Source organism: Danio rerio, chromosome 1, assembly GCF_049306965.1.
Source record: "Danio rerio strain Tuebingen ecotype United States chromosome 1, GRCz12tu, whole genome shotgun sequence".
Lineage (NCBI taxonomy): Eukaryota > Metazoa > Chordata > Actinopteri > Cypriniformes > Danionidae > Danio > Danio rerio.
This window is the reverse complement of record NC_133176.1, coordinates 927,501-945,000: the sequence shown is the minus strand read 5'-3', so window position 1 is coordinate 945,000 and position 17,500 is coordinate 927,501. Positions and strand designations below refer to the sequence as shown.

The window sequence follows — 17,500 nt, the reverse complement described above, 5'->3', positions numbered from 1 at the left end:
ATCAAACAGGTAGTTAGAGTTTGATGAATCACGCATGACTGCTGCTTCCTTATTTACTTGCAGAGTGAGACTAGCGTAATTAACACACAGCAACAACTCTGAACATCAAGAACCTGAATAGCAAAGTGTTTGGCAACAACAAAAGCAGCCACACAGAATACACATAAAGACCCTAGAGACCACCCAGAACAGTCATGAAACTGCATAGCGACACCCTAGGAACCAGCAAGAACAGTCGCAGCTGCATGGCAACACCCTAGAAACCAGCAAGATTTGTTATGGCTGCATAGCAACACCCTAAAAACCAGCAAGAACAGTCACAGCTGCATAGCAACACCCTAGAAAACAGCAAGAACAGTCCCAGCTGCATAGCAACACCTTAGAAACCAGCAAGAACAGTCACAGCTGCATAGCAACACCCTAGAAACCAGCAAGAACAGTCGCAGCTGCATAGCAACACCTTAGAAACCAGCAAGAACAGTCACAGCTGCATGGCAACACCCTAGAAACCAGCAAGATTTGTTATGGCTGCATAGCAACACCCTAAAAACCAGCAAGAACAGTCACAGCTGCATAGCAACACCCTAGAAACCAGCAAGAACAGTCCCAGCTGCATAGCAACACCCTAGAAAACAGCAAGAACAGTCCCAGCTGCATAGCAACACCCTAGAAACCAGCAAGAACAGTCACAGCTGCATAGCAACACCCTAGAAACCAGCAAGAACAGTCACAGCTGCATAGCAACACCTTAGAAACCAGCAAGAACAGTCACAGCTGCATAGCAACACCCTAGAAACCAGCAAGAACAGTCGCAGCTGCATAGCAACACCTTAGAAACCAGCAAGAACAGTCACAGCTGCATAGCAACACCCTAGAAACCAGCAAGAACAGTCGCAGGTGCATAGCAACTCCCTAGAAACCTGCAAGAACAGTCACAGCTGCATAGCAACACCCTAGAAACCAGCAAGATTTGTTATGGTTGCATAGCAACACCCTAGAAACCAGCAAGAACAGTCGCAGGTGCATAGCAACACCCTAGAAATCAGCAAGATTGGTCAGCTACATAGCAACACCCTAGAAACCAGCAAGATTGGTCATGACTGCATAGCAACACCCTAGAAACAAGCTAAAACAGTTGCAGCTGCATAGCAACAACATAGAAACAAGTAAGATTGCTAATGGCTGCATAGCAACACCCTGGAAACCAGCAAGATCTTTCAGAGCTTCATAACAACACGCTAGAAACCAGCAAGAACATTTGCAGCTGCATGGCAACACCCTAGAAACCAGACAAGAACAATCACAGCTGCATAGCAACAACATAGAAACAAGTAGGATTGGTAATGGCTGCATAGTACCACCCTAGAAACCTGCAAGAACAATCACGGCTGCATAGCAACACCCTAAAAACAAGCGAGAACAGTCACAACCACATAGCAACACCCTATAAACGAGCAAGATTAATCATGGCTGCATAGCAACATTCTAGAAACCAGCAAGATTAGTCACAGCTGCATAGAAACACTCTAGAAACCAGCAAGATTGGTCATGTCTGCATAGCAACAACATAGAAACCAACAAGAACAGTCAAGGCTGCATAGCAACACTCTAGAAACCAGCAAGATTGGTCATGGCTGCATAGCAACACCCTAGAAAACAGTAAGGACAGTCACAGCTGCATAGCAACACCTTAGAAACCAGCAATGACAACTGCAGCTGCATAGCAACACCCCAGAAAGCAGCAAGAACAGTCACGGCTGCGTAGCAACATCCAGAAAGTCCACACTAACAACATCCAGTTATTCAGCAGCCCAGCGGTGCTTGCTCCTCAGTTTTGACTGTAACGTTGATGGTTTCCCTCTTTCCTCAGAGGAACGGCTATCTCCGGGATCGTGTTCGGTGTTGTGTTTCTGATGGGAGCAGTGGCCGCTGTGTTTCTGTGCGTCTGCATGTGTGTGAAGAACAGCCGCGGGTCCAGAGTCGGAGTTTTCAGTTCCACATACATCAACACAGTGACTCAGGGTTACCCAGGTGACACGCCCACACATGCACACACACACACACAAACAAAAAATACACACAAACACACAGAAAGTTGTTGTGTTTGTTGTGTTGCTGCTGTGGTTTTTGTTGTGTGTTTTTTTGCTGCTTGTTTGTGTGCTGTTGTTTGTTGTTGATGTGTTGTGTGTTGTTTTGTTGTTGTGTGTTGTTTTGTTGCTTGTCTGTGTGTTGTTGTGTGTTGTTTTGTTGCTTGTTTGTGTGTTGTTTGTTGTTGATGTGTTGTGTGTTGTTTTGTTGTTGTGTGTTGTTTTGTTGTTGTGTGTTGTTTTGTTGCTTGTCTGTGTGTTGTTTTGTTGTTGTGTGTTGTTTTGTTGTGTGTTTGTGTGCTGTTGTTTTGTTGTTGATGTGTTGTGTGTTGTTTTGTTGTTGTGTGTTGTTTTGTGTGATAATGTGCTGTTGTTTGTTCATGTGATGGTTGTTGTTTATGTGCTGTTGTGTGTTGTCTGCTGTTTGGTTGTTGTGTTGTGTTGTGTTGATGTGTTTTTTCATTGTTGTTGTCTTGGTTCATGTGCTGATGTTTGGCATTGATGTGTTGTTGTTGTGTGCTGTGTTGCTGTTGTTGATGTGATGCTATTGTGTGTAGTTGATATATATATATATATGTTGTGTTGTTGTGTGCAGGTCCTCCTCCTCCTCCTTACAGTTATGATCATGAGATGTTTCCTCCTGATCTCCGTCCTCCTCCATACACACCCACTGTTCCCAGATCAGCAAACTACTCTCCACCTCCACCATACCCTGGATTCAGCAGGAAGTGACCATGACCATTTCCAGACCTGAGGCCAGACGCTGACCTGCTGCACACACACACACACACACACACACATTAATGCAGTGCACATGTAGGCTGTAATAATAGCCATACATTAGCAGTTTTACCCAGTTTGTGATTAATTTTTTCCAATTTATTCATGTTTTTGAGTTGCATTATGGGATCTTGATCTTTCTTCTGACGACTGTTAAGCCTAAATAGTTGCAAAAAGTGGGTTTTCTGACCATTTGTAATAGTCTGCAGTGCTATATTGTCTATGATTGAGCTTTATGACATGCTGCGTTATCCTGCTGGAAGTAGCCATCAGAAGATGGAGACACTGTGCTCATAAAGGGATGGACATGGTCAGCAGCAATACTCAGGTAGGCTGTGGCGTTGATGCTCAATTGGTACTAATGGACCCAAAGAAAATCTCCCCCACACCATTACACCACCACCACCAGCCTGAACCGCTGATACAAGGCAGGATGATCCATGCTTTCATGTTGTTGATGCCAAATTCTGACCCGAGCATCCGACAGCAGAAATGGAGACTCATCAGAGCAGCAACGTTTCTCCAATCTTCTATTGTCCAGTTTTGGTGAGTCTGTGTGAATTGTAGCCTCAGTTTCCTGTTCTTAGCTGACAGGAGCGGCACCCGGTGTGCTCTTCTGCTGCTGTAGCCCATCCGCCTCAAGGTTGGCCGTGTTGTGTGTTCAGAGATGCTCTTCTGCAGAGCTCGGTTGTAACGAGTGCTTATTTGAGTTACTGTTGCCTTTCTATCAGCTGGAACCAGTCTGGCCATTCTCCTCTGACCTCTGACCATCAACAAGGCATTTGCGCCCACAGAACTGCCGCTCACTGGATATTTCCTCTTTGTCGGAGCATTCTCTGTAAACCCTAGAGATGGTTGTGCGTGAAAATCCCAGTAGATCAGCAGTTTCTGAAATACTCAGAGCAGCCCGTCTGGCAGCAACAACCATGCCACGTTCAGAGTCTCTTAAATCCCCTTTCTTCCCCATTCTGATGCTCGCTCTGAACTGCAGCAGATCCTCTTGACCATGTCTACATGCCTAAATGCAGTGAGCTGCTGCCATGTGATTGGCTGATTAGACATTTGCATTAACAGCAGTTGGACTGGTGTACCTAATAAAGTGGCCGGTGAGTGTATTTCTCTATATATTATGTCTTATATATTATTACTCAATGACTAAATGTCAGTAAAAGTCACTTTGTTAAACTGTAGAGTTGAATTTTCAACATCAGAAGTGGACAGAGCAGAGATAAGCATCCCATAATGCAAATCACCACCACACATAAACACAAAATATGGAAATTGTCTTATATTGACAGTGTGCATTCTGGGAAATGCAGTAGACTCTGTGTTAGGGGTCTGGCTGCAGACCTGGTGCAGTGCAATCTGAGCTGCATCCAATGCTTTTTATTGGGCTCACCTAACTCCACCCCTAACCCTACCCGTCACAGTGACGTCACTCGCTCCATTAAGTGCATTGTGTCTGAGAATGCATCGCTGAGTGATGCAATTTCAGCGTGCATCGTACAGGCTGCATCCAGATACTATTGGGAAATGCAGTAGACTCTGTGTAGACTCAGTGTTATTTCTGTCATGATCAATGAAATGTGTATATAGATTAACATTATGTTCTTGTGTTTCTGTCCGAGTGGTTTCTGCTCTGGAAATAATTCGCTTTATTAATGCAGAAAATGTATTTATTCGCTTGCATATTTGTTTGGAAGCTCTAATATCAGTGTTTTTATAGTGTGCAGATTTGTCTTTGTATTTGTGAGCAGTAAAATTAAAACAAAGGGTGGCACGGTGGCTCAGTGGTTAGCACTGTGGCCTCACAGCAAGAAGCTCGCTGGTTCGAGTCCCGGCTGGACCAGTTGGCATTTCTGTGTGGAGTTTGCATGTTCTCCCCGTGTTGGCGTGGGTTTCCGCCGGGTGCTCCGGTTACAGTCCAAGCACATGTGCTATAGGGGAATTGATCAACTCAATTGGCCGCAGTGTATGAGTGTGTGTGTGTATGCATGCGTGCGTGTTTCCCAGTACTGGGTTGTGGCTAGAAGGGCATCTGCTAAATAAAACACATGCTGGACTAGTTGGCAGTTCATTCCGCTGTGGTGAACTCTAATGAATAAGGGACTAAGCCAAATGAAAACAAGCAAATGTGGTTGACCTGTTTTTAAAACTTGTGCTCAAATAGTAAAGCATCTGTTTTTGAATTTTAATAATAATAAAACTGAAATCTCCTTTCTTTCTGTTATTGTGTGTATGATGCACTGAAGGTAATATAAATATCGCATGTTGTGATAATATTTGTGCCATTTGTGTAAAACTCAGAATTACAGTGGTGTTTAAACAATGTCCACACGGTGGCAGCAAATAACACAAAACTGATTTTTTTGTTAATTTAGTATGTTTTGAGTAATTTTCAGCATTCAGAAAATACATAATGATTGTGCATATTGTAGTGACGTCATTATAATAGACGTTTATTATTACTATTGTATGTTAAACACACAGTAATGTGCAGGGCACAACATTTAATACTTTACATTAGAATGAATGTGATGCAATTATTGATAATATTAAACATATTATTATTCATAAATAGTGAAAATTATATATTATAATGCATATATTGTTTAATGCATATATATTCTTAACTGAAAAGTAAACTATTACATTTTTTATACACTCCTCAAAATAGTGTTTCAACCCAAATTAGGAAAATATGGACAAGCCCTGATTTTCAGCTGAATTTGGTCCAATACATTTAATCATAAAATTAACCCAGCGGAAACAGAATTTACCCAAAAACCTGTTGAAATAACCCAGAATATTTTTAGAGTGTACATGCGACAACATCTAACGTATTTGTCCCAAATGTAAAATAAAATAAGCAGAACAACAAGCAGCAAAAGTGAGAATGTACAAGGATTACAGTTAATTATTATATTTATATTGCATGTGTAGAAATTATATTTTAAAAACTAAAACAAATCTGTCTAAAGATGCCTCACTGAAGAGAAAATAATTATTACATTATACTAGAATATAAGTCATTATAGTATATATATATATATATATATATATATATATATATATATATACACTTTTTCTTTTTTTATTATTATAGAAAAAGTATGTATCTGTACATAACTACATAAATAATTTATATATTTATATATTAACTATATTATATATTATAACTATAACTAATTTATATATAACTAAATAATTTATATATTATACCTTATAACGAACACATCCCTGACTGAAAAGTTAAATATTAATTAATTAACATTTAATAGATAATTAAAATGTATACTATTTCTTTTTTATTATAACATCAATTAGATCATTATTGTGTTTAACTATTACATTTCTATAAAATAGATAACTTATAAATGATATTTTAAAAAGTAGATGCCTGACTATAGACTTAAATATTTGATTGTTTTTCTCAATATAAAATATATACGTTTTCTTTTTTTATTATTATATAAAATATGTATTCGATCACAATTATATTTGTTTGTACTTTTTGTCAAATACGTTTTTAAAAATATAAAAAACAGATGCTTGTATCAGATCATAGTTGATTTATTTATTATATTAAATAATTTATATATTATAAAATATAATAAACACATCCCTGCCCGAAAAAAATATATCTTATTTTTCTAAAATTATGATATATACCTTTCATTTTATTTTTATTATTAATTTATTTTTTATTTCTCACAGCACATTATGTAAATAAGCTCCATTCCTTGATCATTGATTGGCGTGTTCTCCGTTTGCTCCTCCCCCTACCGTGACGTACGGCTCTGATTCTCACCGCAGGCGCATCGCGTTCTTCACAGAGCCACAAACACATCGACATTCATTCACAGCGAACGGATAAATCTAAATACAACCAAAAACACAGAAGGAAAGGCGAAATAAAGAGGAGCAGAAGCATGCGGTCGAGGGAGCTCTTCATATTACTGATGGCCGTCGCGTCGACGCTCGCGGTGGAGGTAAGAAAACGACAAAAGATAACGTTACGTTTGATCTCTGAGGTAAAACATATTCACAACTGACGATTATTCCTATAGAGTCCTATTGAGCCTTGATATTTAATGTTTTGAGGCGTGTAAATGTTAGATGTGTTATCATTTCATCTGCTGGTGTGGATTATTCGGTGAAGATGTTCGCTGGACGGGCGGAATGTGTAGCGGGATCAGCCGCGTTACATCAGCGTTACATTTAAAACATCGATGATTAATTCATACTGTACACTGTAACGCATCTGCTTATTAATATTAATAAACAAACTGACGCGCTAAAAATACCGCGAGTGTCGGTGGTGGTAAACGCGTTTATAACATTCACTGCGTTACATGTTCACATTCTGTTGATTTGTATTGATTCAATGGACAAATGTTGTGTTTATAGTGGTTTTTAGTCGATGTTTAACCTTAGACGATGGTTTAATATCGAATAATAAGGCTTCCACGAATAATATGGCTCCCAGTGTTGTGGTTGTGAAATATGATTTAATATTCCCTCGAGCTATGCTGGTGTCAGTGGGTGTGTAGGGAGGGAACTTGATTTTATGACGCTCGGGGTGTGTGTGATGTTCCCTCGGCCTTTGTTTGGCTTTGCTTCTTTAATAAATGACTCATTAAACGCGTTTATATTGCTGGAAATGTTCTGTATCGCGAACGCGTTTGTCGTGAACGCCCCCCAAGATGGCGGACAATCACTGCAGCTATTAAAAGCGCCGCTCGACACCTCTTCTTCATTATTGTTTCGAGGAACAGGCTATTTTAAACGCTAGCCAATCTGTTTATGGTTATATTTTAGTGTAAGACAATGTTGTCTATTCTATGGAAAGCCTGTAAAACTGTAATCTCCCTTATCACATTATGAAGGAGATGAAGTGTGGTGATAATATGAGTTTAGGATATCAATATCATTCGAATTATGTAATTATTGGTGTATAAAACACCATTTGACTTAATTTTAAGAGTCAGTGCTACATTATAATGTGGGTAACATGAAGCACACACAATGGATTTGGTGTTTGAGGTCATTGTTTGAGGCTTCTGCTCTATTTTCTGTGAAGTTGTTATTTGATGTGGTGTTTTTCAGTTGTATTACATTAGGAATTGGTTCATTCTTCCTACTATAAATCTTGTTTGTAAACCGATTTGTATAAAAGTGTCTGCTACATGTCTGGATGTAAGTGTGATTGCGTTCACATTTGGTGGTTTTGTCACCTGAAGGTGTGTAGAAATGGAGCTTTGACAGATGTCTGGACAAATGTTCAAGACCTAAAACCAACCCGGTGTCACTAGAAATCATTATGTTTCATGTTTTTAATTGGTTAATGTTTAATATCAACTTAATTAAATGACTTATAGGCTGCTGATGGCTGACAGGAACCATAATTTCAATCAAATCAGAACTCTAAGAACTGAATGTTCTTCATTGGATTAATCATTTTGTAAAAAGATTAAACATCAGTTGAAATCTTTTTTAAACAAGGTGATAAACAGTGTTTTACTAGATAAAATAGTTCTTTTTAAAAAAGCAATTACTGAAATGTTTTTTAAAGAATCCAAAACAGTTCTTCTGTGGCCTTTTGCTAAAGTTTACTTTTTAAGAGTCAATGTTTAATCCCATATCGCAAAAATAATGCATCACATTTTCCATTAGTATTTGCAACCCTAAAGTATTTGTAGGTTTGTTCAGATCTATAGGCAAATAAATATATATCTATATTTCTGCCAGTAGTTGCCTAAAATACTTTAGACTCCTGTAGTCCATCAGTGTTTCTTTGTTGTTGTGCTGTGAATAAGTGTAATATATGACATATGCTGTTATATACTACTAATGTTATATATGCCATATACTAGTGTTATATACTACTAATGTTATATGCCATATATTAGTGTGTTATATACTACTACTAGTGTTATATATGCCACATACTAGTGTTAAATACGACTAATGTTACATATGCCACATACTATATGACTAATGTTATATATGCCACATACTAGTGTTATATATTAGTAATGTTATATATGTCATATTCTAGTGTTATATACTAATAATGTTATATGCCATATATTAGTGTCTTATATACTACTAGTGCTGTATATGCCATATACTAGTGTTATATACTACTAGTGTTATATAGTGTTATATATGCCATATACTAGTGTTATATACTACTAGTGTTATATAGTGTTATATATGCCATATACTAGTGTTATATACTACTAGAATATGCCTTATTCTAGTGATATATACTTCTAGTGTTATATAGTGTTATATATGCTATATACTAGTGTTATATACTACTAGTGTTATATATGCCATTTACTAGTGTAATATATGCCATTTACTAGTGTTATATACTACTAGTGTTATATATGCCATATTCTAGTGTTATATATGCCCTATAATAGTATGTATAGTAGTGTATACTACTAGTGTTATATACGTTAAATAGTAGTTTTATTTACACCATATAGTAGCATTATATACTACTAATGTTATATACTACTAGTGTTATATATGCCATATACTAGTGTTATATACTTCTAGTGTTATATAGTGTTATATATGCCATATACTAGTGTTATATATTATTAGTGTTATATATGCCATATACTAGTGTTATATATGCCATATACTAGTGTTATATACTACTAGTGTTATATAGTGTTATATATGCCATATACTAGTGTTATATACTACTAATGGTATATATGCCATATATTAGTGTCTTATATACTACTAGTGCTGCATATGCCATATACTAGTGTTATATACTTCTAGTGTTATATAGTGTTATATATGCCATATACTAGTGTTATATATTATTAGTGTTATATATGCCATATACTAGTGTTATATATGCCATATACTAGTGTTATATACTACTAGTGTTATATAGTGTTATATATGCCATATACTAGTGTTATATATTATTAGTGTTATATATGCCATATACTAGTGTTATATATGCCATATACTAGTGTTATATACTACTAGTGTTATATAGTGTTATATATGCCATATACTAGTGTTATATATTATTAGTGTTATATATGCCATATACTAGTGTTATATATGCCATATACTAGTGTTATATACTACTAGTATTATATAGTGTTATATATGCCATATACTAGTGTTATATACTACTAATGGTATATATGCCATATATTAGTGTCTTATATACTACTAGTGCTGTATATGCCATATACTAGTGTTATATACTTCTAGTGTTATATAGTGTTATATATGCCATATACTAGTGTTATATATTATTAGTGTTATATATGCCATATACTAGTGTTATATATGCCATATACTAGTGTTATATACTACTAGTGTTATATAGTGTTATATATGCCATATACTACTGTTATATATTATTAGTGTTATATATGCCATATACTACTGTTATATATGCCATATACTAGTGTTATATACTACTAGTATTATATAGTGTTATATATGCCATATACTAGTGTTATATACTACTAATGGTATATATGCCATATATTAGTGTCTTATATACTACTAGTGCTGTATATGCCATATACTAGTGTCTTATATACTACTAGTGCTGTATATGCCATATACTAGTGTTATATATTATTAGTGTTGTATATGCCATATACTAGTGTTATATATGCCATATACAAGTGTTATATATTATTAGTGTTATATATGCCATATACTAGTGTTATATATGCCATATACTAGTGTTATATACTACTAGTGTTATATAGTGTTATATATGACATATACTAGTGTTATATATGCCATATACTAGTGTTATATACTACTAGTGTTATATAGTGTTATATATGCCATATAGTAGTGTTATATATTATTAGTGTTATATATGCCATATACTAGTGTTATATATGCCATATACTAGTGTTATATACTACTAGTGTTATATAGTGTTATATATGCCATATACTAGTGTTATATATGCCATATACTAGTGTTATATACTTCTAGTGTTATATAGTGTTATATATGCCATATACTAGTGTTATATACTTCTAGTGTTATATAGTGTTATATATGCCATATACTAGTGTTATATATTATTAGTGTTATATATGCCATATACTAGTGTTATATATTATTAGTGTTATATATGCCTTATACTAGTGTTATATGCTAAGTGTTATATATGCAATATTCTAGTGTTATATATGCCCTATAATAGCATGTTTAGTAGTGTAAACTACTAGTGTTATACGTTAAATAGTAGTTTTATTTACACCATATAGTAGCATGATATACTACTGTTATATACTACTAGTGTTATATATGCCATATACTAGTGTTATATACTACAAAGATATTCAACTAGTCACCTGGAGAAAATATTTATATCAAAATATATATATATATCAAAGATAAACAAAAAGTTTTTTCTGGTATCGTGCAGCTAAATAAGCTGTGCACCAGCTGTTGTGGTGGTGTTGTAGATGGAAGCATCGAGAAGCCTCTTTGTTTTGGTGTACCTGTGTGTATGAACGCAGTGTGTTGTTTGTGCTTGAATTAGCCTGCGCTGTGTTGGTCGTCTTTTATTCATGACTATAGATGTGCGAAGGTCACGTTACCCACACTGGTATGGCAGGCATTCAGAGCGAGTGTTCAGATGACCTGTGGCTTTACCGGCTGAATGAGTTGCTTTGTTGGCTTCAGTGTGGCGCGTCAGCAGGTGAGCGCGGAGGAGGAGGATGATGATGATGGCCAACATTAGGCATGGGCCATGGATGATAAGCTTGTAGGCATGGGGCGATAACCTGTTTCAAGGTTTACCTGCAGTTTGGAAAAGTCAAGATTTTTAAACTGCAAACATTTTCTGCTAAACCATTCCTAAGGGATATGTACGTTTTTGAGTGTGTGTTCTTTTATGAATATGTTATTTAGTTTTTTAGGAAAACAGCTGAAACGGAGCCTACACATTACTTTTAATTGGTCAAATAATAATATGTAAATATAATGCCATATGCATAAACAATAATGCTCAAACAAGGTTTACTCATCATCAGTAACTTTCAAAAAACATTCATACATAGCTAAATATACATGCATATTTAGCTAAAATAATATTTCCTTGTTATATGTATACTCCATTAATCCTCTAAATCCTTTTAATAGTGTAATCAGAATTAAGTGTTTAAATGAATGCTGATTTAATCTAAAATATTCATTTAGAAAAGCCGAAATGGTGCAAAACACCTACAAAAACCCACAAGCCTTTCTTTATAACCTGATATCAGTAATAGTAATGAGATCACCTGTATTTAATATGTTGGTTCGATGTCATGTGACGTCTCCCATGTTTAGGAAGTGCATGAGCCCCAGTGCATCAGTTGTCATGGTTACAGCCCCGCCGAGGGCCTTTGATAATGAGAGCGCTGTGAATCACACACCCATATGATCTGACAGATGCTTCTAGCGCTCAGATTGACCTGTGACCTCTGAGGTGTGATTAGCACAGGATTAATGATGCAGAGAACACGTGCGATCACGGTACAGGTTGCAGACGCTGTTGCTTTATTGCTCGTGATTTATTATGACTTGTAGTATTCCGTAGATAATGAGGATTCTTATAGAGGAGGTGTAAAGCTGCTTTCATAGGCGGATGATCTCACAGCTTCTGATTGGTGGATGATTAACTTGTATATTTATGCAAAGTAGTGCCTTAAGGAGCATTTATATTTCGATTCATTCATTCGTTTTCCTTCAGCTTGGTCTATTTCAGAGGTTGCCACAGCGGAATGAACCACCAACACATGCGCCATAGGGGAATTGATGAACTAAATTGTTTGTAGTGAATGAGTGTGTGTGTGGATGTTTCCCAGAGATGGGTTGCAGCTGGAAGGGCATCCACTGCATAAAAACTTGCTGGATAAGTTGGCGGTTCATTCCGCTGTGGCGACCCCGGATCAATAAAGGGACTAAGCCGAAAAAGAAAATGAATGAATGAATAAAATTGGCCATGGCAAAAGGGGAGACCTGGGTACACATTTACAGAAATATGCCTTTCTAACAGTCACAGGTTTACACTGATGTACATGTTTAATTTTGATTTTAAAACAATTTGATAGTTACAAAACTATAATTAAGGAACATATTATTTCTTTGATAACTGGAAAGGAATATACAGTAATTACAGTATACTGATGGCCTGTTTCTCTAGGCTTTATTGTTGATAATGCTCAGGAATGTTGGACCATCATTGCCTTTTTAGCATAAGTCGAGGACAGAAACTACCCAGACAGTAATGTGTGAATTGTGGAGCAGGCTAGATCTAAAAAAAATATCTGTATTTTTTAGTAAGTGTAATTTTTTTTGCTTTTATTCTTGCCATAATAAAAATATATTTGTAGAGTAACCCATGTTCTGTTGTCATTAATGTTTTAATAAATTAAAATAGGTAAATATATATAAAACTGTCAGATATGAACAAAAGTAAGTGATGCATCAAAGTTTGGTTAAAAAAAAACTTGAATGGTTATAAAAAAACTTTTATAATAAGCACGGACCCGTGAAGTCATCAACTTTCGCTTTCAGATTTAAAGGGCTAGCATTGCACCAGACCCCTGTAAGTGGTGTCGTTTGAAAGTGTAGAGTCTATATTTTATGCACATGTGCATCACTTTGGTTTTTATTCCAATGTACAAAAGTTATTAACACTTAAATACACAGTGTTTTGTAGACCCGAGCTGGGTATTGAACATTTGTTATTTTTTATATTTTCCATATGACACATGTACAAGTTATAGCTCAAATGAAAGCTCATGCTAGAAACCTCCAGGCAGGCGTGTTGAAGGAAGTTGGAGCTAAACTATGAAGAAGGGTATAAACGGAGGTCGGAGCCAGCTCCATGTGGGTGGGCCTCGAGCTCCAAGTGGGCTGGAGTTTTTATTTATTTAATGTCTTGTAGATGACACAGAGTCTAATATTGTGCTTTATGAATGTCTATATCTTCCCCAACCCTCAACCCAACCTCACAGTAAACGATGTGCTTTATTAATATCTGCTCCACCTACACCACTTAAACCCAGCCTACTTGTGGTTTAAGTCCCTCCCACTTGGAGGTCACTTTAGCTCTTGGATAGGGAAACCTTTACACACAGACATCAATTAGTCTATAAATAATTAATTTTGTTTGTTAAGCGCAAATATTCGTTTCAAAACTATTTCTAAATTCAGTTCTAATTTCCAGCAAACAAATAAATGAACAATAATAATGAAGTGTGCTCAAAAACCTGAGTTATATCATAATACGCATGCTGTGCCCCATATGGTCTAAAACCTGCAGGTGGACAAATCTAAGCTTGTTTTTAATAAAACAAACATAAATATAGATATAATGAATAATACTGCTAATAATAATAACATTATACAAAAGCAAATTGTTATGAATGAACTGAAATGTCCCCCGAGATGAAGAAGGCATAAAAGCAGTGATTTTTCATATTTATGTAGGCTAGAAAATAATATGTTTTGTAATATTTTAATCCTTTATATTTATATCCTATTTATATTCTTATTATATCCTATATATTTCCTTAATATTTACATTTTTTCTGCATATGTAAAGATATTTGCCTATTGCTCTCTTGTGTGTATTAAGCAGTGTGTAAGCGAGGCGCAACTCTGCGCTGGAGTTTAGACCGGGTTTGTTTTGGTCTAAGGAAAAATCTAATATAGTTTCTCAAAATAGCAACGCGCCAGCGGTCCGCCTCAGAACGCCTCCTTTTTAGAGCAGAACGCCTACGGGCGCACATATGAGCGCTAATGCATTTGCTATTTAAACAGCGTAGCGCAACGCCTCAAAACCACTCTTGCGCCAAGCTGAAACTAGCAAACAAGTATTGTGCCGCGCCTTGCGCCACATTGTGCCGGGTGTATGATAGGGCCCCTCGTCTGTTTTGCGAGGTGCGCGCAGTCAGCAGAGGTGCGCCAGGCGAAAGTATAAATCCAGCTTCACTCTCTGTGGCTCTGTAATTGGCTGTAGTCTCTGGATGTGTGTGGGGAACATCTCTTGTTCTGCAGTCGTCCTCTGATATCTGATGTCTCCATTAGCAGTGTTGTTGTGTAAAGAGAGATGTTTCTTCTGTACAGTGAGAAACACAATACAGACATCAGTCAGAGCAGCAGCGGCGCTTTACTGCTCAAATAACCTTTATTTGTGTGTCAGAGACGCCGTGCTCAGATTTCACCATAGAAATTGCTTCACCAATAATAACGCTGAAATATATGCAAGATTTTGAGTAATATTTCCATGCAGAACACAATCATTATGTACACACGTATATAAATCTGTGAATGAGGGTTTTGCTGTGTGTTGTTTAGGTTGCTGTGAATGGATGCCAGTGTAAATGTAAAGCCGTTCCTCACACTCTCAGCAGTGATGGTGTTTTTGTAATTGAGTCATTAAAGCAGCTCATGGGCGTCTGCTTCTGCTGCTTCCTCCTCCTGTTTACTCCCAGAGCGGACGTCCAGTCTCTGTGCTGGACTACAAACAAGACTGTGTGTGTCTGTGTGTGTGGGTTTAAGAGGTTGTGTGTGTGTGCATAAATGAGTGTGAGTTTGTGTGAGCATATATGCATGTGTGTGTGTGTGTGTGTGTGTGTGTGTGTGTGTGTGTGTGTGTGTGTGTGTGTGTGTGTGTGTGTAGTCTCTGGCAGATTGATCTAGATAGCGTTTGTAAGTAATTCATCTGTTTGCTCTGACCTACATTCCCAGCGAGAGCAGGACGCTTTGAAGGATTGTGTGGAGTAAATGACGTCAGGCGTATTGTGTCTCTTGCTCTCAGATATGAACACACTCCTGACACTTTGCTGCATCTCAGCAGTCAAATCATCTCTGAGGGTCAGTGGTGCTCCAATGTGAATCTGTTCATTACAAATATCTACTAAAGTTGCATTATTTTAAAAGTAATATTTAAATTACATTAATATAATATTTATTTAGGCTGCTGATATCAGAATGAAAATATCAGTTCCTCACATCATGTTTTCATTTTATTTTAAGACATAGCCAGGGTGATGTGAATGACATTATAAAGTACGATCGGGACTGTTTTTCATATCAAACTTGCGAAGTCTGAACTTACACGGAGAGGATGCAGGACTGAACTGTGTGTGTACTTAATACTGAGGAAAAAGCCCCAATCAGAGAGGTGAATAACTGCAGCTCTATTGTTAAGATATAGTGAAACAACGTAGCCAGGGTGATGTGAATGAGATACAGTACACTGTTCCTTCGAAGATTTACCGACGTGTCCTTGGGATCTGTTTGCCATATCAAACTTGCGAAGTCTGAACTTACAATGAGAGGATGCAGGTTTTCAGATGTCTCCGTTTTCCTCCGTTTCAGAATAAAGACGGCCTCTTCAGCGTTTTCAAAACAATCCATTTTTGGCGCTCGAAAACTCCGGCGTAGTGTGGACGGATGGCGTAACCGTAGCAAAACTTGAGCGTTTTCAAACTAAAACGCATTAGTGTAAACGGGGCCTCAGACAACAGACAGACTTAAAGGGCCATGAAAGCCCCTCATTTCAGCAGGGTGTTTTCACACCTCTACTTTGGAAAAAGTCAGAAAAGTGGGCGTGTCCAGCTCTGTTTAGGGGGGAGTGTCGGAGGAAGAAAAGAGTCTTGGTGTGGGAGTGTCTATTTGGGCACGCTGAATTTCAGAGTCAAAACACACCCACAGCGGACAATGTGACTGTGTTTACATGGACATCTGTAGTCGAATTATTTGCCAAATTATTAAATGGTGGACTTTAACTGCAGTTTGAGTCTTTCATTCAGGGAATTCATTCATGTCCCTCGCGACAAGCGAGATATTTGATTCGAGGAACTGCTCTAAGCGTGTATTTTTCATGCAATGTTTGATACCGCACGGCGAATGAGAGAAAAAAACTCAGCATTTCCCGGAAACTTAGATGCTCACGGCAGGTAGCGTCAGAAAGCCGCGTGTGTTATTCCGGTCACTAAATCCTACACGAGGTTATAGTTTGGTTGTAGTGCTAACTTGTTTACACTCGGTGCAATAGTTTTTTCGATACGAATAAAATACGAACTGAATAAACAAAGAGCACTGGTCAACAAGCGAATCCGGATCTCAGGTAAACAATAATCCTCCTTAGACACGTAAGTTATTGTTGTCGAGCGTCGCGTACACTGTTAATCCACACGTGACTCCAGCTGCGCTCTCACAGAGAGAAAATGAAAACAAAACTTCACTGCAGCAAACTATAAAAGCAACACTTCACGCTTGTTTTGCCAACACAACGTGGCGTCTCTGTTGTCTAAACACTGTGCCAGTAATGAATATTAATGAAGTTGCACAATAGAGCGCGCTGATTGGTTTGAACCAAGCTTTACTCATGCATTAATGCAGCACACTGTAAGACGTAATAAGACACACTCTGGCACAGACGTCCAGTCTGCACGCTGGAATACACGCTATTATCTCATGACCGTGACGCAGCTTCAAAAATTGGTTTCAAACCGGAAGTACGAATTTGCTTAAAATAACGCAAAAAAAACCAATTTACACTTTTTTGTGAAATATAGGTGTCCTAATAGTGTTTTTAGCAGTGTGGGACA

The 17,500-nt window shown here is 37.2% G+C and overlaps 2 protein-coding genes and 1 long non-coding RNA gene across 3 annotated transcripts in view; 2 read left to right on the top strand and 1 right to left on the bottom strand.

Moving 5' to 3' along the window:
* cyyr1 (cysteine/tyrosine-rich 1) overlaps positions 1–5,088 on the top strand; it is an 11,415-nt gene extending 6,327 nt beyond the window's left edge. Inside the window, exons 3-4 of the mRNA NM_212882.2 lie at positions 1,871–2,031; positions 2,683–5,088. Of these exons, the coding sequence (NP_998047.1) occupies positions 1,871–2,031; positions 2,683–2,819 (298 nt within the window). The 3' untranslated portion in view covers positions 2,820–5,088. The remainder of the gene's footprint in view (positions 1–1,870; positions 2,032–2,682) is intronic.
* A 1,584-nt stretch (positions 5,089–6,672) lies between these two features.
* appa (amyloid beta (A4) precursor protein a) overlaps positions 6,673–17,500 on the top strand; it is a 42,616-nt gene continuing 31,788 nt past the window's right edge. The window contains exon 1 of the mRNA NM_131564.3: positions 6,673–6,859. Within this exon, the coding sequence (NP_571639.1) occupies positions 6,800–6,859 (60 nt within the window). The 5' untranslated portion in view covers positions 6,673–6,799. The remainder of the gene's footprint in view (positions 6,860–17,500) is intronic.
* LOC141383918 (uncharacterized) lies at positions 9,958–13,683 on the bottom strand. The gene is made up of 3 exons (XR_012404991.1): positions 11,240–13,683; positions 10,917–11,202; positions 9,958–10,619 (listed from the first exon to the last, which is right to left on the bottom strand). It is a non-coding gene; the product is annotated as an uncharacterized lncRNA (long non-coding RNA).